The sequence below is a fragment of the Labrus mixtus genome, chromosome 14, assembly GCF_963584025.1.
Source record: "Labrus mixtus chromosome 14, fLabMix1.1, whole genome shotgun sequence".
Taxonomy (NCBI): domain Eukaryota; kingdom Metazoa; phylum Chordata; class Actinopteri; order Labriformes; family Labridae; genus Labrus; species Labrus mixtus.
The window spans coordinates 23,772,558-23,792,715 of NC_083625.1; the positions used below are offsets into that span (position 1 = coordinate 23,772,558).

The window sequence follows — 20,158 nt, forward strand, 5'->3', positions numbered from 1 at the left end:
ATCTCATCTCCTAAACCCAATTGTGTTCTGAGTAGATTTGGCTATCAGGTTTGATAAGATCTTAAAACGTGTTGTTCATGAGAAGAAAATGATCTGATATGGGATTAGGGCGTGTAATCCATTTTTGGTTTTGATCTGGATTAAACCTCCAGTATTTTGAATAGATTTGGGATGCCCACTAATCCCAGCAGAAGGGTGGAATATGGGCCTGTGTCCTCTTGGGCAGCGCCAACAACCTCAATTTCAGAGCGCTTCTTACCTGCGCTCATCATTGCTACGTTACCTATAAACTTCTGCTTCCCTCAGTCGTGACTGTTGGGTCGCTTTTGAATAGCTTTGTGTGCTTAATTATTTTCTTTTGTTCAAAATCATCAAGAAAACATTAAAACAATGTAAAGAACCTGTGTCCTCCTGACATCAGCAGCAGCTCTAGACCTGCTCTAAATGTGAGTCCTCCGCCATTGGTGTTTACAGCTCTGTTATTAGATGCCCCGTCCCTTCTTGATTTTGATTGGTCAAAATTAGTGAGGGGGAAGTGACATCGATGAGCACAGCGCTGTTTGAATAGTTGAACTGTTTTAAACTGAGAGCGCAGTGACTGAAAACAGCTGAGGCTGAAAGCGTTTTTGTGATCAGGATGCTGAGCGCTGAAAATGCTGAACTACATTAGTTTTCAATTTGAAAACACTGCCAGTGCAAAAAACATCCGGAGTGGACACAGGCTCATCTGGTAGATTTCAGGTCCAAATTAAGTAAAACAAATAAACTGTTTAAAGAAGATTCTGACTACTTTAATGCATTTCATCACGGTGAAGTCAAATAAAAGGAAGAATTTTGTCCCCATAAAAAAACTCCAGAAAAGGCTTCATATTGAGCAAAATTATTTATTTTAAACTTTTAATTATCAGTTTAGGAATGTAGAAGGACACTGTCAGAGTTTATCCAAAGTTGAGTTTTAGAGGTCTGAAGGACTTTTCAAAATGGAAGGGGATCTTTTTTTCTGTGTGTGTGTGTGTGTGTGTGTGTGTGTGTGTGTGTGTGTGTGTGTGTGTGTGTGTGTGTGTGTGTGTGTGTGTGTGTGTGTGTGTGTGTCTTCAAATGAAAACACTTGTGTGACAACATGCTGGTCTTTCAAAACATGTAGCTTACATTGTAATACAAGATCAATTTTGATCCCCATCAGAAATGTTGCGTTGAAAATTGTGCTCAAATAAGTTAATGAGGTAATAGCCAAAAATGGTTTTCCAAAATCCAGATTATTCTGATCCAGGTTCAATTATTTGAACAAGTTGGCCCAGGTTTTGCAGCACTGCTTTAAATGAGTGCTGACAATAATCCATCATCTTGATTGAGTTTGCCACTCACCGTGTCTTGTATTGAGCTTCACAAATCCGTCAGACTCCCGTATCAGAGGAGGGACTATCACTGTCAGGCCCTCAGGGAAGCAAGCCATTGAGGTGCAGAGAGGAAGACTCTGGACCTGAAAAGGTTTTCCGGTAGGAACCAGTATGCCGGGGCCATGGGGGGAACTCTCCACGTCTCCATAAGAATGAACACATTTCCATGAGAGGCCATCTCTGAGGTGGGAGTCCATTACCAGCACAATGGGCCTGCAGATGGCTGTCCCTGCCACACAAGGCTATCACCGCAGGCGGCCCCACTCGGAGTGAGGCCAGGGTAGAGTCACAGGTCGGGGCAGGGCAGGGCAGCCGAGGTCTGTATGAGCTGTGTATTGGTTTATACTGGGACTTTCCAAATCACAATCAACATTTTCAATCACTTACACAGAACCACAATCACAAACAGAATAAAGACACGTCAGTGTCTCAGTTGAATTCCCAAGTATCACTCCTAAAGCTGTAACAATAGATGAGTAATTAAAAAAATTATTATTCTCAACTATTTTTTACAACTGATCATCATGTTACACAATTTGCCCGAATTCCTCTGACCTTTTACTATCAACTACAGGAAAACTGTTAAGTAAATTTCTGAGAACCATTTAAACCCGACTGTTCTGAGTTATCGCAGCAGAGCAGTTAAAAAGAACTGAAGTTACTGGATAAAATAGTTTCTGCTCATTTACACTGAATTGAACTGATTCTGAGCACACCCCCTCTTACTCAGATAGAAACTAGGTTTGTGTGGTTTCACACTGAACTGAAGGTAAGGGGGGCATTATCTTGTTAGTGTCAAAAGTTAACCAGCAAGGCGGGAATGTTCTGTGTTGTCTATATCATAAAGCAGCATGTGAAGCAGTTTGGGGGAAAGATCTAGTTTTCATTTTTATTATTAATCAATATCTTCTGTGTAATCAATCAATCTTTATTCATATAGCGCCAATTCATAACAAAAATGTTATCTTGCGACACAAAGACCCAACGTTAATCCATCATGAGCACAGCACTTAGCAGCATTTAGCAAAGTTAAGAATAATTGTGTAAGAATAATAACAGAAAAAAATGCCTTATTCCCTGCTAAGGTTTATAAGCTCTAGTTAGTGTACATGAGATGATGTGTTGCACCTTAGCAGACCAACATTGTCTCTTTGTTGTTGTTGTTTTTTTTCATTTATTCAGATCCCAATTACGTCAACAGGAGCTATTCCTTCAATCTATATGTCAGTAACAGAAATTTCTTCAGGACACAGCCATACAACCTTCATCTTCACATCAAGACTCGATACAGAACACATCCAATAAGCAACCCATTAAACTTACACCAGCTCAAAATCTGACCAATGCATGCAAGTTCTATATAATCACATCAAACACAAAAGCTCCATACATCAATGTTACTTCTTCAATTCACAGAATAATTACTGAAGTCCCCTGATGTCTTAAACTTTCCCTTTTCTTATTAAATAAAATCAAAACCTTCCATTAAACATTGCTTCCTGACATTAAAAACTAAACTGTAATAAATGCATTCAACCATTGCAAGAAGAGGATGTTTTCTCTTTATTATGAAGGCAACAGAAAATCACCTTGTACTGACGAAACTGCTCAAAACACACATCTTACCATGTCGTGACATGATTTAATTTAGTCATGATGATAATCTTCAAGCAAACACATTTTTAATGCAGCCTGCTTTGTACAAGAAACCAAACTAAATGATTGCTAATTTTTCTTAAGGCCTTCGCACACTGAGTCGTTTTTTTGTCCGAACTTGCCGCACAATTAAAAAGAAATAAGATTTTCTTAGCAACACTTTTGTCTTCCCCATATTAAGAACCAAATTTGCCTTCATAGAAATTATGGCAAAAGTAAATAAAACCTTAAAAGAAGTAAGTGGCCCTAAACCACTCCCCTGAGGCACTCCATAACTTTTTTCCTTCTATGTCAGAATAAATACCTCTAAAATTCTGTTTTCTGTTTGTGAGTTTGTACAAAATTGCTAAACTGATGAAAGAAAAAATGTCACTGTATTTCTATATGAGTTTACTCCTCTGTGACATTAGTCATGCTATAAATAGTCCTGTATGAGTAAAGTCTTCCCGTTAACCCAATCTGCAATAAGGGAGTGTTCGATCCTGTTAGTCACCGGGTGCTCTGGTCACCTGAGAAGCACCCTGACAAAGATGGCATTGATCAGTCCTTCCACTGCCTGCCCTTCTCTCCTCTAAACACAAACACAGTCTGACGCCTCACTCAAGGTGACGGCATCTGACTGAAACAGGGTAAGACAGTGGGAGTGAGGGATGGAGCAGCAGGTCTTGGCCGCCTCGCTTTTTATACAGCATCGTTAAGTTTAATGCGAGGCTCCACGGGGCGTCCATTTTCTCATCTTCCTCCACTTGCATTCTGATTGCCTTGGCCCTCAAGCTGTGACAGAAATACAGAGGCTATAAGATGGGGTTTGACTCTGAGCCAAAAGGTCTCACCGCAGCCATTTAGAATAATATTCAATCGCTCAAGAAGACTTAATGTTAACATCGTGTACTATAGGCCTTTTCTAAGCTTAATGGCACACTGAGGGATTTAGAAGGGGTACACAAAGATGTGAATGTAACTGAAGCTTTGATGAGTAAGTGTGAGAGAGAGAGAGCGACACACAAAGAGAGGGAGAGGTCAGATGTGTGATCCAGGTCTGGTGTCATATTATGTGCCTCCAGGGCATAGTATGTCCCAGTATGTCAAAGCTTTTTTCATCTCTGATTCACTTGTTTTGGTGCTGAGTCCCACACTACACTCCTGCTCGCTCATCAAATTCTACAACATGCACAAGCCGAGGCTATGAAGTTTCTTATTCACCAGGACGGCAACCGGCTCGTGTGTTGTTTTAGGAAACAGTACGCCATTGAGTCATTTTTAGAGCGGCTCATTCATCAGGGGAACACAAGCCAACTTCAAGCTCTGAATCAGCATCATCCACTGAAGGATATTGTTTAGTAAATCCCATGAACACTGTAATGTGTGCTGTAATTTCACCAGTTGTCATGAGAATGTGTGTCCTTCTGTGTTCTCTGAGAGGAGTCATCCCAGACAGGCCCTGACTCAGAGGCCAGACAGGCGGCCGTCCGGACCCCTCACCCTCCCCGCCCTGCCTCCGCCACACCTCAGTGAAAACCCACATATAGTCCCACCGTCATCATCCCAAATCACACAACTTGTTATGTAGAGGGAGCAGAAATAGCAAGGAGGTTCTTTTGTGAAAATGCATTGCTTCCTATAAAAACACACAGTTTTGTCCAGTTGTGGATAATCCGTGAAAGACGTTGAAACGAGGGCACACCATGAATCTTAATTATGAGGAGGCTTTATTTGTTTCATCCCAGACACATAAATCATTTGCTTATTACTTTATTTTGTCAAACCTCAAAGATTCACCACTCTGAACATGTTTTTATTACTGTGCAAATCTTTGGACTGTGCTGCCCTGAGATCTTAAATCACATCCACACAAAACAACTGTTTAATTGGAAAATAATACATTCATCTATTTTATCTCACTCTCTCCATTTTCTAGCTCTTCACTGTTGTTCCAGATATTTCACACAGACAGAAACTTTGGCTTGTCTTCACTTGCATGCTCATAACGGCAGCCTCTGCAGCTCCAATGAAATGCTACATGTGAAACTGATAAGATTATAAGAGTTTATTTGGAATATTTCCTGAAGCATGAGCCTGATGTTCTGCACAGTTGGTAGATGGAGCTCATTTTTAAGTCTTACATGTTTAACAGAAGCAGATTATGCAGCTTTCAGTACCCCAACTTTACAGAAAGATGTAAAGATACATGACTGTGCATCCCAACACACACTCTCCAGACACAAAACACAAGAGTACAATGTCGCTTGAAAAACTAAATTATAACCTGAATCCATGTGATTTCAGTTTAAGAGATCCACAGCCTTTAATTGAGAGAGCTGAGCGTTCACACAAACATCTACTATTTTAGATCTCACAGCATTGAGTTCCTCTTTTACTCTATCTTAGATTGTATCTTTGTTTCTGACGGGAAAGTGTGACACTTGAGCCTCTACTGTCATAAAATATGAAAAGTAAGAGTACTGAAAGAGCACATGAATAACTGCGCTGCGTGGGTTTGTATGCTATCTAATTAATTTGAATCGGCTAATGTTGGTCTTTATTGTTTAACTTTAATTATTTGTCTGATGTTATTGACCATTTCTGCCTTTGTGTCTAATTTTCTTATTTTTTCTGTCACTCATGGGAGGGGAGCTGCAGGGAGGGGAGGGGATCAAGTTAGATCCCTTTGATTTTTATAACATCTTGATTCTGATGTCACAACAGAATTTTCGAACATTTTGCAATATGCCAAAAAACTGCAACACATTTCATAGCCAGTTCTCACAAATTTTCCATCTACATCTGTTTGATCTTACAGGACAACTTTAAAATCTTATCACAATCAAAATCGTATTGTCAAGCAGACAGAGCGGCACGACTCTCCTGCTGTAAATCTGACCCTCATCAGACATGAACTTTGACTTGCTCTAAAGTCAAACTCACTGGATTTAAAGCCCAGTATATTTATATACGAGCATCTGGAGGATCTGAAAGTGAACTACTGTTCAAAAAAGGTAGATTTTTATTTGTATTTGTACATGCACAATAATACCTTCCATGATCCATGCTTGGTATTTGTGTTTCGATAAAAGATGGATTCTTCCTCCCTCCTTCTATACAGCAGCCACAGTTAAATGTATAGCATTGCAGAGGAAGTAGTGCCCTAACCACACAGTTTCCATAAAACCCCATATACACTGAAAAAGTCCCTCTCACACACACACACACACACACACACACACACACACACACACACACACACACACACACACACACACACACACACACACACACACACACACACACACGTACACACCTTTGTTCTCACTGGCTAACCTGCTGTTGGATTTGTGACATTTACTCACTTTATGGGACGATTGAGCTTCGAACAATCTCAAGTTCTCATTAATTCCAAGAAGTGCAATTTATTTTCCACCCTGTGCTGCGTCTGACTTTGGTACTTTGTTTCTGCTCTTTATATTTATTCAACATTTTTAACGTGTTCATCATCGTGTCAGGGGGTGAGGGGGCGAGATGTTGTCCTGTAGAATAACTCACTGATGAATAATCCAAAAAATGATAAGAATGATGGGAATCTGAAATATTATGAGTCATGTTCCCTTTTCTGAGACATCAGCTCAGCATTTCACCACCTCCTAGCTCACGGCAGTGTTTGGTGGAGTTACACTGCATGATGGGAAAGGTTTGCATCATTCATCAGGAAGCATTAGTGAAGTAAAATACGTTGGCTCTATTGTCTGTTATCATGTAAAATCTCAAGATTGTAATCATGTTGTCCAGGAAGTGATTGAACGTCGTAGTGAGCTGTTAAACCATGAGCTTTATATTGTGATAAAACTTCAAATATGGCCTAGTGTCTGTCCAGATTCTGATTATGTTGTCTTTTTTATGGCAGGGTTACAAAGCAGTGAAATGATAATCTGTCAGATACCCTGTGTTTTTAGTAGTGCGACGTTGTTGCAGTACTAAGTGTGACATCAGAAGAAGATTAGACCACTGTTTGGATCTGTTGAATGCCCTCAGCTCTTCTTCTCCTCCGTCTATTTCCAGCCTCTGTGTCGCTGCCGCTCTCCAAACGGCAGTATGACTCGTCTGGATGCGTCTCTGGTCACATCTGACTCATTGAACAACCCTTTCTCACCGCTCGACAGGTCCAGGCCTGGTTACCCAGTGACCCAGCAACTCCACACACACCTCCACACCCAGACCAAGAGGGTCCATGTGGGCATGTCGACCTGAACCTTGGGGGGAGGGAGGGGGGGTCGTATGAGGTTGGAGGGCTGTTTTATGTGGCTGTCTGGGAAGTGAGAGGAATAATAGACTGCTATAATTGGTGCCCCCTGATTTCCTGGCAGCACTGCAGGCTCCCTAGAGGATAGCATGTGTCCGAACTTGTGTATGTATATACGTGTGTGTGTGCGTGCGTGCGTGCGTGCGTGCGTGCGTGCGTGCGTGCGTGCGTGCGTGCGTGTGTGTGTGTGTGTGTGTGTGTGTGTGTGTGTTTCTGTGTGTGTGCAGGCTGACACATGGATGGCTGTGGAGCAGGGATGTGATAAACACGCTGGGCAAAAGGGGATCTCCGTCCAGGAGTGGGCTCCATGCTTTAGCGGTGAAGTCATTGGGAAAAAGCCTTGTTGAACTGGAGGAGGGACAGACAAACACACACACACACACACACACACACACACACACACACACACACACACACACACACACACACACACACACACACACACACACACACACACACACACACACACACACACACACACACTCACTCACTCACTCACAGATATTACCATACAACATTCGCACGTGAGTCAAAATTTTCCTTCCTAAAATTGGGACACACTTCTCCTCCCATAATTCCATTATCTCATTATTCCACTACTAAATAAAGTTGAATCCTATCACATTCATTCATGAAGCTGATAAAAAGACGTATAGTGGAGTGTTCTGCGCTGGTCTTATTACCTCAGGTCAGAGTGCTGCCTAACCGCAGTGTGCGCCTTGCGTTGCTGTTGTGTTAGGTGTGAACTGTGGCCCTGTGGAGCATTGGGTAACACTGGCGATTGCCTAAGCAGTTGTTGTGATGATGTTGTAACCAGTCGGACCTGGCTGGGGTTTGACTGTCATGTGAGCCCTTGTTCTCTATCACTCTGCTGCCTGTGGCGTCAGGGCATGAGTGTGTGCCTGCCTGCCTGCGTGTGAGTGTGTGTGCGTGCCTGCGTGTGTGTGTGTGTGATCTGATTTGTGGATTTCATTAGTGTAAAGAACATAAAATTGTGACTGTGGAGCGTTGTTTGTAGGCGGCAGCCCTCAAAAGAAAGGGGGCACACAGGTCAAAGGTGGCCTCTGTCTCGTGGTTTTCAGGGAACGAACACACAGGGCATCTAAACTCACTCCACAGCCGATGAACAGAAGCAGGAAATGATAGATCATTCAAAAATGAGAGGCTGAGATGGCGCTCTCAGATTAACCCTTTACAGTAATAATTAGGCAGCAGGAAGTGCACAGATCAGGGGCTTTCCCTCCATATCTCCTCATGTCGTCATCTACCCTCGATGGCAGTTTATTAATTTCTGATACATTTACACATTTTTCTGTGCAGGACTTGATGTCTTATTCTGCTCTGTGCTGTACATATGATAACAGGAGAACAGTTATTAAACATGCAATGAAGGATGCTGCAGCCAACAGGCGATGTTTTTACAAATAATGAAAACAGCAAGAGAGCAGTGATGATACAAAGCTTTATTCATGCAGCACATTAAAAGACAGACTTTATAAAGAACAGATACTACGGAATAATGTAGTATCAATTCACATTTTTTATTCTGTGAAAAGTGACTTTTCTACACCATATTTGTAGTCTTTGTGGTTGTAGGAATTTCCTTTTTTGTAGTTTACAGGATTTTTTGTTTTTACTGGTTTCTTAAACAGACAGCAAGTGATCTTCAAAAACAGCTCACCTTAGATATTTAGATTTATTTATGAGTGTGTGTGTGTGTGTGTGTGTGTGTGTGTGTGTGTGTGTGTGTGTGTGTGTGTGTGTGTGTGTGTGTGTGTGTGTGAGTGAAGGAGAGAGAGAGAGAGATAATAGCACCTTGTAGGTTTGATTCTTTAATCCTAAATAAACTTTCATTAATGGTCGGTTGTCTGCTCTGCAACACGCTGATACAACCTGTCACACACTTAATCATCTTGGTCACATCGTTATTGTTGCATATTTATTATTTACTTCACGACCTCTCTGAGAAAGATTTGTAAAATAATGAGAGAGTGACCACATGGATGGCATCACATGAGATGTAAGAGCTGCTGTGGTTTCTCCCTGTGTGTTTGTGTCTTTGGACGAAAGCTTCTCCCGTTCATAAATATTGATTTGACTTTTTATCCAGTCTTTGATAACGTCGTATTCTCCATTTGAAGACACAGTCATCATGAATATTTCAGATGGCGGAAGCTTGAAGTGTGTATGAGTGGGACATCTCTGTGTTTGTCTTTTCTTACATTTAAAGGAATCAGGAGAGTTTAAAAACGTATTTTTAAGTTGCTCAGCTCTGATTATCACACCCCACACACATCATATATATATATTTATATTTACAGATTTAAGTTTCTCATACTGCAGCTTTTCATTTCTATATTTGAACCCTCAGTTTCTGTCCATCCATCTTATTCAGACACAACAACAAAGTCTATTTAGGAGCTTCTTTCTGCTCCTTTTCTTCATTTGTGTTTTTTATTTCATTGTGTTTTTTGGTCAATGAATCAAATAAATGTACACACTAAAAAATAATAATCATCTTAGAGATTTTAACCTTTCTGCAGAATTCATCATGTTTTAAAAAAGATAACTAACAAAGTGATTTAGTGGTGATGAAGTCTGTGATGAATTAAAGCTGCGATGATTTGCAGTCTGCATGTTTTAATCCCACACACTGCTCGTGAGTCGGAGCGTGAGCAGGTATATCAAACATAAAATATCAAATGAAATGATGGGGTTGATCGTGAGAACATAGATGAACTAGAAATTATTCATTTTTATTTTTATAACCCTCTCATAAAGTTCAGCTCCTCCAGCTTTGTGCACTTCTTCTTGTGATTGAATTAGAGAGCAGCTGTGACAAAGTTTGAAAGGTTTTAATGGTGATAAAAAAAAACACCTTCAGTTTAAGACTTTATTTTTATGACATTTTTTAATGTCTCTTTGTTTTCTCACATGAAGGCAGAGCGGAGAAAAGTCACGTTTTTATGGCTCAGAGCAGAAGAAGTGCAATTTATTTATCTTCATACCTCACACTAAAGTTATTTCTTTTCATGTTTTTTGGATTCAGATGTTTAAAAATTATGATTTTAATACTAGAATAACATTTTTTTTACATTTTTAGAAGTGGTGTTCACAGTGAGTTTCTGTCTTTTCACTGTCACATCAAATGATGAAGGAGACAAAAAGAACAAGTTTGATTTTAACTTCTGCACTTTTTTTAGTTTCTGCTAATTCATCTGATTGACTCAAATCAGTTTTGCATCCAAGAGAGATTTATTTTAACATGTTATAGATTTACAAGCACACTTTCCACTCCGCATTTCTTAATCTTTCTTTAAAACATTGAGATGAGATCCTTCTGTGCTGATCATTATGCTTTTATAATTAATAAAGACATTTTAGAACGACTTTTCAAAGCGTTAAAAGCCTGCCTGTGCTTTCTGGAGAGGCTGTAAAAAGTCTGATTTATGTCCCTGATGCTCGAGGCCACACAGTGTCAGAGCCTGACTGACCAGAAAGAGGCTCGAGTCAGGAGGTTTTCTGTGATTCTTACTCAAAGCTCAGGATTTAAACAAAGTAGTGCTGAATGTTTTTAAAGAAGCAAATTAGAGTCAAACACTCAGGCTTCTTCTTCTTTTTCTTTACTAAATTAGATCTTTTAGCTGTTTGAAATATCCGCTCCTGTTTCTTTTTGTCCTTTGTCTTTTTCAAGTTGAAGAAGTTAGAAAAATCCTCTTTTTAGATTTTCTTCACTTTTACTGAACATTTAAAATGTAATGCTATTAATGACATTTTTATTTGATGCATGCTCAAGCTCTGAAAATGTTCTCCGGACTCTCATCCTTCTCAGACTTAGAAAAAGTTTTTTAACCAGAAGAGACAGAAGTGCAGCTCAGATACTCACGGGTTGTAAATTATCAACACACCTACAGTAGAAATCCAACATCTCCTGCAGAAGGTGGAAATAGATCTCTCCCCCCCAATCCAAAAAAAAAGCAGAAAAAAATGAGATTTTTAATGTCAAAAAGAGAGAGACTCTGGTGACTGTGAGGCATTAAAACCTGTTTTCGACTGCTAGCTTTCAGCGTCTTTGTTGCTGGATTTGCCCGGGCTCATGACTCAGTGTTGCTCATCGTGTAGGAGATGATTCGCCCGCCATTTCTCAAAACTCTTTCCCTCGCTCTTTGTTCTCGCCTGTTTGCTTACAACTCTTATTTCCCCCCGTCTCTCGTCTGTCTTTCCCTTCTTCAAACTCAACCTCAATTCAGGTTTGATGTTTTTTCTGAAGACTTTCATGTCTTTGTAGATATAGAAGTTTTTTTTAAAGTTGGGGGGAGATGGGGATTTGGGAGGCTTTGTTTCCCTCCAAAAACAAACACAGGCAAACATAAAAAATATAGTCCTCTCTTGATTTTTGATACTCCTGACCATTTCCTTTTGTGTAATTTAACGCATGATCCATCTGCTAGACTTCCCGTCTCCTTGATGCCCATTCACATGTAGGATATCCATTACCTGTTTAATCATTACCAAACGGCTTCCTCGTTGTAAACTCAATCATTTAACACAACCTTGGGGTTTTTTTCTCACCATTATCAAGGTGTGTGTGTGTTTGTTCACGTGTGTGTGTGTGTGTGTGTGTGTGTGTGTGTGTGTGTGTGTGTGTGTGTGTGTGTGTGTGGAGGTGGGGAAGGGAAGGAAATGACTTTGCCTCCCTCGGAGAAAGTTATCAGCCATAAACTCAACCGTATGTGACACGAGTGCCAACGCAAACCTGCCCTTAAACCTGTGCTGTGTGTTTGTGTGTGTGTGTGTGTGTGTGTGTGTGTGTGTGTGTGTGTGTGTGTGTGTGCTGCCTCTGAGACGTGAACAAAGGTGGAAGCTTTAGAAACAATGGTTGAGGGGATGTAATTGACTGTGTATAGGAGCACAAGTGAGGGGTCTTTAGTATGTATTTGTTTAGTGATTAATCACTAACTCCAGCCGAGGGATGGGCCACTGATTCGCTATTCTAAGGCATTCTCTGCAGTCTCTCGCGTCTTTTTTTTTCTTTTTTCTTTGCGTGTGTATGTAAGGAGAGGGGGGTGGGGGGTGGTGGCTAAATCTCGTAAAGGGTTTTCCTAATATGGGCTGTCTTATAAGACATCCCTCCCACTGTGGGCCATCCCCCCTCCAGGCCTCGACCAGTGATAACACAGCATCGGGTACGACTCACTTCCTCATTAATTGGCTGAAACCAGTTCTTACAGGAACAGCCTGTGATAAATGTGAGAGTTCTGAGAAGTCATTCATTTCTCCTCGCTGCAGCGGCAGAGGAGGCACTGCAGGGGAGTTGAACGAGTTCACCGATGTGTGTGCGTGTGTGTGCGAGGGAGGGAGAGGAAGCGCTGTGTGTGTACGAGAGGAGAGGAGAGGAGAGCGGGAGAATGTGGGTGACTACTGCTGCTGTAGCGGCTGCTGTATGAAGATCAGTTAACTTCATCTTTTCTTTTTTTATTTCTTTTTCTTTTTTTTTTTTTTTTTTTTTTACTGTTTTTGTTTTTTTGAAGCAGCTTTGTTTTTCTACAGCACAGCCTGTACTTGTTTTTTTCCTTCTCTCTACATGCGAGTGTGTTTATGTGTGTGTGTGTGTGTGTGTGTGTGTGTGTGTGTGTGTGTGTGTGTGTGTGTGTGTGTTTGTGGGGATGAGCAGTGAAGGGATTGCACTCGTTGCTCTCTCCGTCTTTCTCTCTCTCCCTCCTCGGAGGGGAGAGAGGAAGCAGGGGAGGCCGACGACAGTGGACAGGACACAGGACAGCATGCCTTCCTTTGTTGCTGCCCTTGGGCTGGTGAGTAACAATGATGTGACGTGATTTGTGCCCCCCCCCCCCCCCCCCTTCCTCCCTCCTTCCCTTCCTCTCTCTCTCTTTCTTTCTATCTCTCCTTGTCCTTCCCTCCCTCTTTCCCTCCTTTTTCTCTCCCCCTTCTATCTCCCTCCTCTCTCTCTCTCTCTCTCTCTCTCTCTCTCCCTCTCCCTCTCTCTCTCTTTCTCTGTTGGTGGAGGCAGATCTGTTCCTCTTCTGGGTGCGGCACTGCAGAAGCCCTTCAGGGAGTACTTGGAGGCCCAGAAGGCCAAACTGCACCATCACGGCGGAGAGGGGATCCCGACTGTAAGTACGGGGGGCCTCAGAGCCTCTATTCATTCACATGTGCGCGCCAAGGAAAGAATGTGGCCCCCTTACTTTTGCCTCTTTCACTCCTTCTCCCTCCTCTTTTTTTCTTGAAGTCCCTTTCTTCTCTTTATCTAAGCCTTCTTTTATTTCTCCCTCTGACCTATTTTCCTCTAAAGAACACATTCATCCTATTTCCCCCTTTCTCCCTGTTTTATTTAAAATGTGAAACTTAATTTCATGTTTATAAGAGATTTTTACTCTAACCTGTGGTGTTACAGTAGATTACAGGGGCTTGTTTAGGGCCAGAATGACAGAGTAGCTCGGGGCTGCACTGGGCGGGCTGGAGGGGGAGGAGAGAGAGGGGGGGAGGGGGGAGAGGGGCCAGTGTGGGGTCTGGCTGTATTGAACTGTACTACTGTAGCGCGGGGCGTGCTGACTCATGCTCCATCTCACCAATTGGGAGTGTGTGTGTGAGTGTGGTCACTCCCCTATGTGTCACACACACACTTGCACTCAGTGCCCCGCCTGAACCCAGCACTGACTGTAGACCAGGGTGGGGGCCTCTGCTCTGTCCCCCCCCCCTCCCCTCCCCTTCACCTCAGCCTCCGTCAGTGACAATCCATCAAAACCCCCCAGTCTAGAACAAAAAGAGCCAGTTGTAGTTCTCTTTCAAAGCTCCTCACTCCCTCTTTCTCCGTCTGATTCATTGAAAACGCTTTTGCCTTTTTTTATGCGCTTACTAGGCAGGAGAACGTAAAAAGGAGTTGCACAAGGACAGATTAAGGCATTTTCTAGAACAATGTTCCTTTTTTCTTGTAACTTGAGCCTCCTGCAGTTACAGGAGAGAAGCAAGGCAATTTAACTTGGTGGAGGCAGGCTGCAGGCTGGGGTCAACGGGGGCGTTCGGAGGGGAGGATGGTGGGGGCTGCCGCGTGTTTTATTACCCCTGATCTCTATCTGTCCTGCACTTGGAGCTGGATCCCCACCTAGCCTACAGCATCAGGAGCAGAGAGGGGAGAGAGCAGGGTGTGGGGGTGAAAGAGGAGGGGGTGGCCCTGAGCGCACTGACCGAGCTCCTCTCTCTCTGTTCTCTGTGGTTCTCTCTGGCAGGAGGAGAGCTGGCTGCCGTGGCTCTTCGAGAAGGTTGTGGTCATCATGGTATGCTTCTTTGTCTGCTCCATTGTCAACTCCATGGCGCAGAGCTACGCCAAGCGCAAGCAGCAGGAGAAATTCTCTGTGGGGAAGATGGAGTGAAGGCTGGCACGCGATCGCAGCGAACTTCAGAGGCTCCCATCACTTCACTCCCGCTGATGCCTCAACACGAAGCTTCATATCTGCCTCCGTCTGCTTTCTCTTCTCGTTACTGTAGCAACATGTTTACCTTGAACTTGGACTTCCATTATTCTTGCTCTTTTTGAGGGCTTTGTGTGCGGTAGTGATTTTTTTGCGGTTGTTCTCTTTAAGGTAGGTGCTTGTCGGGGTGCGTGTGATGTCCTCGTCGTTGCTTTTTAGAAACTGGTGAGCACGTGAGATGAAGATGCTGGCTGTTTTTACTCTCCTCAGTGAGGCCTTACGCTGCACTGTTTGATCCTTAGACCAACTTCAAAGTCTTATATGACTGTAGAGAATGTAGATTTAAATAATCTAGTGTTGTGTCTTTGTTAAATAAAGTATTTATGATGTACCCTTGCTGGTTTAATGATAAGTTATTCTGTATTTTGAGCTGTACATTAGAGTTGTTTGACAGTATTGGCTAAGGCTGAGTCCGTGTAGAGCTCTTAAGTCAGTAGTAGTCGTGATGCTAACGATTGTCCCGTGCTGTTAATGGACCGCTTCCTCTTTGTGAATCCAGCGTCTTACTACTTTTTGGGATTTTTAAATGATAAATGGGCCACGGATCACCCTACTGGTCCCTTTGTCTGCCCTTATTGTTCTGCTTCCAGGAAGACAGCACATGAGTCAGCCCCAGGGCTACTTTACCAGATGCAGCCGTATATTGAATCAGATCTACGACTCTGCGTGTGTGCGTGCCTGTGTTTGTGAGAGAGAGAGAGAGAGAGAGAGAGAGAGAGAGAGAGAGAGAGCGGCGAGATAGTCGGCTGCGTGGCTGCCACATTTGTCTCTCCCCCCCCCCCCTCCCTCCCTTTTATCTTTTATGGATTAAAGCAGATTGTGCTCCGGTAATAGACTACAGTAGGAGTCAGCGTGGAAGTGGGAGAGCAGATAGTAGCTGTTTCAACTTAAAGAGTCTGCGTCGTGTTTGTCTTTGTCTTTACTTGTCTTTTTTTTTTTATCCTTTTTACACGAGACGAGGGCAGCACGCAAATGTTTGACATCACCGGAGCCTCTCTTAAAGCAAAGCTCTTCATTTAATATAGTCATTCCTTTTTTCTTTCTTTTTTGTGGATAACGTCAGCTTTCTTTCTTAAATCTTCTCCTTCCCCCCCCCCTTAAATCCGGAGAAACGTGCTATTTTCTCCCTCTCTGTACCGCCGCTGTGCTACGCTGGACTGAGCACAGTGGGCGCTAGAGCAGGCGCAAGCAGGAGGGAGGGAGGGAGTGAGGGAGGGACTGAGAGAGAGAGAGAGAGAAAAAACCTCAAGCGCAGCACAGTGAAAAGCGTCTGTGCCGTTACCTCAGCTGAACCTTCGAATGAACTCGTTGCACTGCCCCAGTCACGGAGCCAGGAGACGAATCACTCGAGTAGATTCAAAACAGAGGGGTACTGTTGAGCGGGCTGAACCCTGCGCTCTGCACCAGCGCTAGTCAGAACATTTTACATCTCCCTTTTTTCTCTCCTGTCATGGTAAGTGGGATTAGGATTTTTTTTCCTTCTCTTTTCATTGTTGTCTGTACATGCGTCCGTCACTCTCTCGGCCTGTCAGATAGCTTATCAGACTGGTGTTGGCTGTTAAGATTTCAAGGCGACAACAGTCTGTAGGCTGTCTGACATTTCGGGCTCTCTCATCTGACCAGCATCCTGTTTTGTCCTCCTTTCTGTTACTGTCATTGTTTCAGTTAGCATCAGTTCCCATTTTTAAAGGTGTGCGTGCGTGTGTGTGTGTGTGTATGTGTGCTGCTGTTGCGATGTCACTTCCCTTTATCCCAACCGCTCCTGTAGCATCAGAGACATGGCTCTATTGTTTATTTCCTCCATGCTGACGTCCGTGAGGGTTTTTGTGTGGTTTTATGTGGGGGGAACTGTGTCTTCTCATGTTTGCAAATGCAGATGTAGTGATGCCAATGGTGTACCTCTTGATATGTGTGTGCGTGTGTGTGTGTGTGTGTGTGTGTGTGTGTGTGTGTGTGCGTGTGTGTGTGTGTGTGTGAGTTGGCTCTGTCCTCTTGAATTTCCAGAGAATCCAGACAGTACACACCTTATTGCAACACATCACATTGTGACACCCAGTCCTAGGTATGGTACACACAGTGCTCGCTCGGCTCTCCCCTTCCCTTTTACACTTCCCTCTTCTCTAATCCGAGTACTTTCTTTTGTTTCTCAATATCCACTTTTTTTTTTCGTCGAGGAAGCTGCTTTTTATTGGGGATTTTTTTTTTTTTTTTTACTATGGGGCCACAAATTGGTGATTATGCAAAGCTGGAAATCGTTGCTTGACCAGTGGATCTTTTTTCTCCACAAAGCCTCAGGTTTATTTAGAGATTTTTTTTTGAGAGAGCTTTTTTCTTCGTCATTAAAGCAAAAATCATTGGCTAACACAGGAATGGCTCGCTGGCTGACTGAGTGTTTTTCTTGGCAGTTTCAGGATGTCCTGTTCCATAAGGGAGCCCCCTTTTGGCATGCCTGTCTGAATGTGTGTGTGCATGCTTGTCGAGATACTCTGTTTATATTTTGACATGTAATTCTCTGTATTTCTGGTGTTATTTTAAATATGTATGCACAGTTTTTCTTCACTCCTCTGCTTTAAATAAAGTCTGTTCAAAAGAGGATCTGCGTTCTCCTGGTTTTTTCTTTTTTGAAACACGATCAATCTTGACCACGCTGGGCCGGTGTTGACCCTCAGGCCTCAGAAGAATCTCACATGTCAGCCGAGGAACGAGCGACGAGGAGGAGAAGTCCATCACAAGCCCGATTTCTCCGTCTTGTGTTTCACATCCAAACGCTCATCACATTACTGATTCACTCTCCTCACACTGACATCATCTCCATTTTCAGATACCAAGCGACCCTGCTGTGCACTGTAGAGTACGGCGACATTTATTCAATCCTGTTTATAATTATAGTTTTATAAGAACAGAAGTTGTACATTTTCACAACATTTAACAACGAGCGAATTCAAAAAAAACATTTTTCATGACTGTTTTTTAAGCTAACTTTTGCTCAAATTTAAAAATGAAAATAACAGATTCATGTTCTTTTGGGGTTGAGTTAAAGAGTCATAAATCTACAAAATACATGAAACGCTTTATCCAACTGTTTGAGGGTCCTTTAATGATGTAATGTAATTCAGGTGTTTTTCACATCAGATCAGTTTTCTGATGGTTATTAAAAGATAAAACAACATGAACCTGTTGTCGGCGTCTTCGACCACGTTGTTTTCCTGAGGTTAGACGTGGTCCTCCTTCCCCTTACCCACCTACCTACCCCTGTAGAAGGCAAGTCATGTACCCCGAGCAGCAGCCACACCCTGAGCACCATGAAGATGACTGTTTCCACCTACCCCACCCCACCCATCCCCACCCTACCCCGGGGCTCCAGCTGAAAACCCAACATACAAATCCTGCCTGTCCAAACAGGCTGGGGGACCGACGATTCAAATAACCACACCGCTTTTGTCCTTCTCTCTCTCTCTCTCTCTCTCTTTCTCTCTCTCTCTCTCTCTCTCTCTCTTTCTCTCTCTCCATATGCTCTACATGTACAACCGTTGAGTCGCTGGTTTAATTACCCCTCACCCTCCTAACACCACCTCCCTCACTGTCTCTCACTCCACAGTTTTTTTCCCTCTCTCGTTCTCCTTCCTGTCAGCAGGCTCAACCACCGAGGGATGCTGAAATATCCCTGACTTCATCCACCACCCACCCACAAGCCCACTCTGCATTCGGTTATCCACTTAGTTCCTTTCACACTCTGTCTCATTAAATTATGCTGACCATTTGGATTGTTTCTTCCCTTTTTTAAAAAGTTTTATTTAAAATCACATTAAGGTCCTTTGTTTTTGTGAGAAGCTGTCAGGAGAGGGGTGGGGTGGGGTGGGGTGGGTAGGGGGTCATGTCGGACCACAGAGGAGGGAGGGAGGGAGGGAGCAGACTGAACGGTGCAGAGAAACATGCTTACTAATGCAAGTTCACATCACCGAGGATTAAACCCTCTTTTTATTCACAATATCACCGTTTTAAGATTTACAGCTTTTATTTTCACTCATTTGTCATCAGATATTTTAAAAGCAAAAATTAAAATATACTTAAACAAACAAAGCAAACAACAATGAGAGCATACTTTCTGTAGTAGCTCAATTTTTCTTAACCTCGATCCAGTCCTAGCCCATTTTTTTTCTTTTTGGCCTAACGAGTAAATTCAAGGCTTCGCCAAAATAAAGTGAAGAATGCAGATAACTAGCTAAGAAACAAAAGAAACAAATATAATGTTTTACACACACCTGACCTTACATCTGTGTTAACACTCGACAATTCAAAACTGACAAGTATTGAGTCAGAAGAATTATTTTTAAGTTATTTGGATTTAATTGCTCAACTTTACCTGAATGATTTGTTTCTCCTTTCTCTGTTAAGCGTGCGCTGGATTATGCAAATGTGATTGTATTTTAGCACGTATTCTGGACACAGTCACTGTATTGTAAAAAATATAAAAAATTCTACTTATTTATTAAATCTTCCCTCCCCTCCTGTACAAACGTTTGTATGTCTTTATTCTTCCTGCACCTTTTTTGTTTCTTTGTAAAGGCAAACAATTTAAAGAAAGTATTCCTCTACATTGTACTGCTTAAAAAGAACAAAATTAAATGTAAATTAAATGAAAATATTCTGTGGCACTGCCCCACTTGTGACCCAGACTCACATGCTGTTGAAGCAGCTGACAGTAACGTGTATCGTGTCATATTGATTCCATTTGACTCATTGACTCTTCAATTATAAATATATCTATTAAATATGTTGGTCTTGATAATTTGTCTGAACCGCTGTGATACAGTGTAGTGTCACGTCGGTCCTTATTGCTCGTTTTCTGAACACATATACAGACGTGTGTAAGCACATACTGACAGAGACACACAAACACACAGACAGACAGATAGATAGATGGATAGATACACTTTCTTGTCATTGAAGGAACACAATACAAACTTTGTTTGGCAGAACTTGTGTACAGCAGCATTACAGATCTCGGTCATATATAAAAATATGTTCATAGTTATGTCCATACAAGTTTGTGCTGGATTGAGAGAGGTAGGTGTGGTGGTGGATGTTTTTTCACTGGTATTTATCTCAGTTTTGTCAGGTATATATGCATACTGATATTTATTGATGTGTATTGTTGTCTTTGTATTTTATATTATGGATCTCTTTGTTCTACAGAGGATTTTTAAATAGGGAATTAGCTTTCAGATCGTATGCTACTGTCTGGGGCGGCAGTAGGTCAGTCTGTAGGGACTTGGCTTGGGAACCGGAGGATTGCCAGCTCTAGTACCAATGTGGACCAAATC

The 20,158-nt window shown here is 42.4% G+C and overlaps 1 protein-coding gene across 1 annotated transcript in view; it reads left to right on the forward strand.

Moving 5' to 3' along the window:
- The window catches only part of LOC132988471 (vacuole membrane protein 1-like), a 74,016-nt gene extending 56,589 nt beyond the window's left edge, over window positions 1-17,427 (forward strand). The window contains exons 11-12 of the mRNA XM_061055891.1: window positions 13,376-13,478; window positions 14,592-17,427. Of these exons, the coding sequence (XP_060911874.1) occupies window positions 13,376-13,478; window positions 14,592-14,735 (247 nt within the window). The 3' untranslated portion in view covers window positions 14,736-17,427. The remainder of the gene's footprint in view (window positions 1-13,375; window positions 13,479-14,591) is intronic.
- Window positions 17,428-20,158: the final 2,731 nt, after the last annotated feature.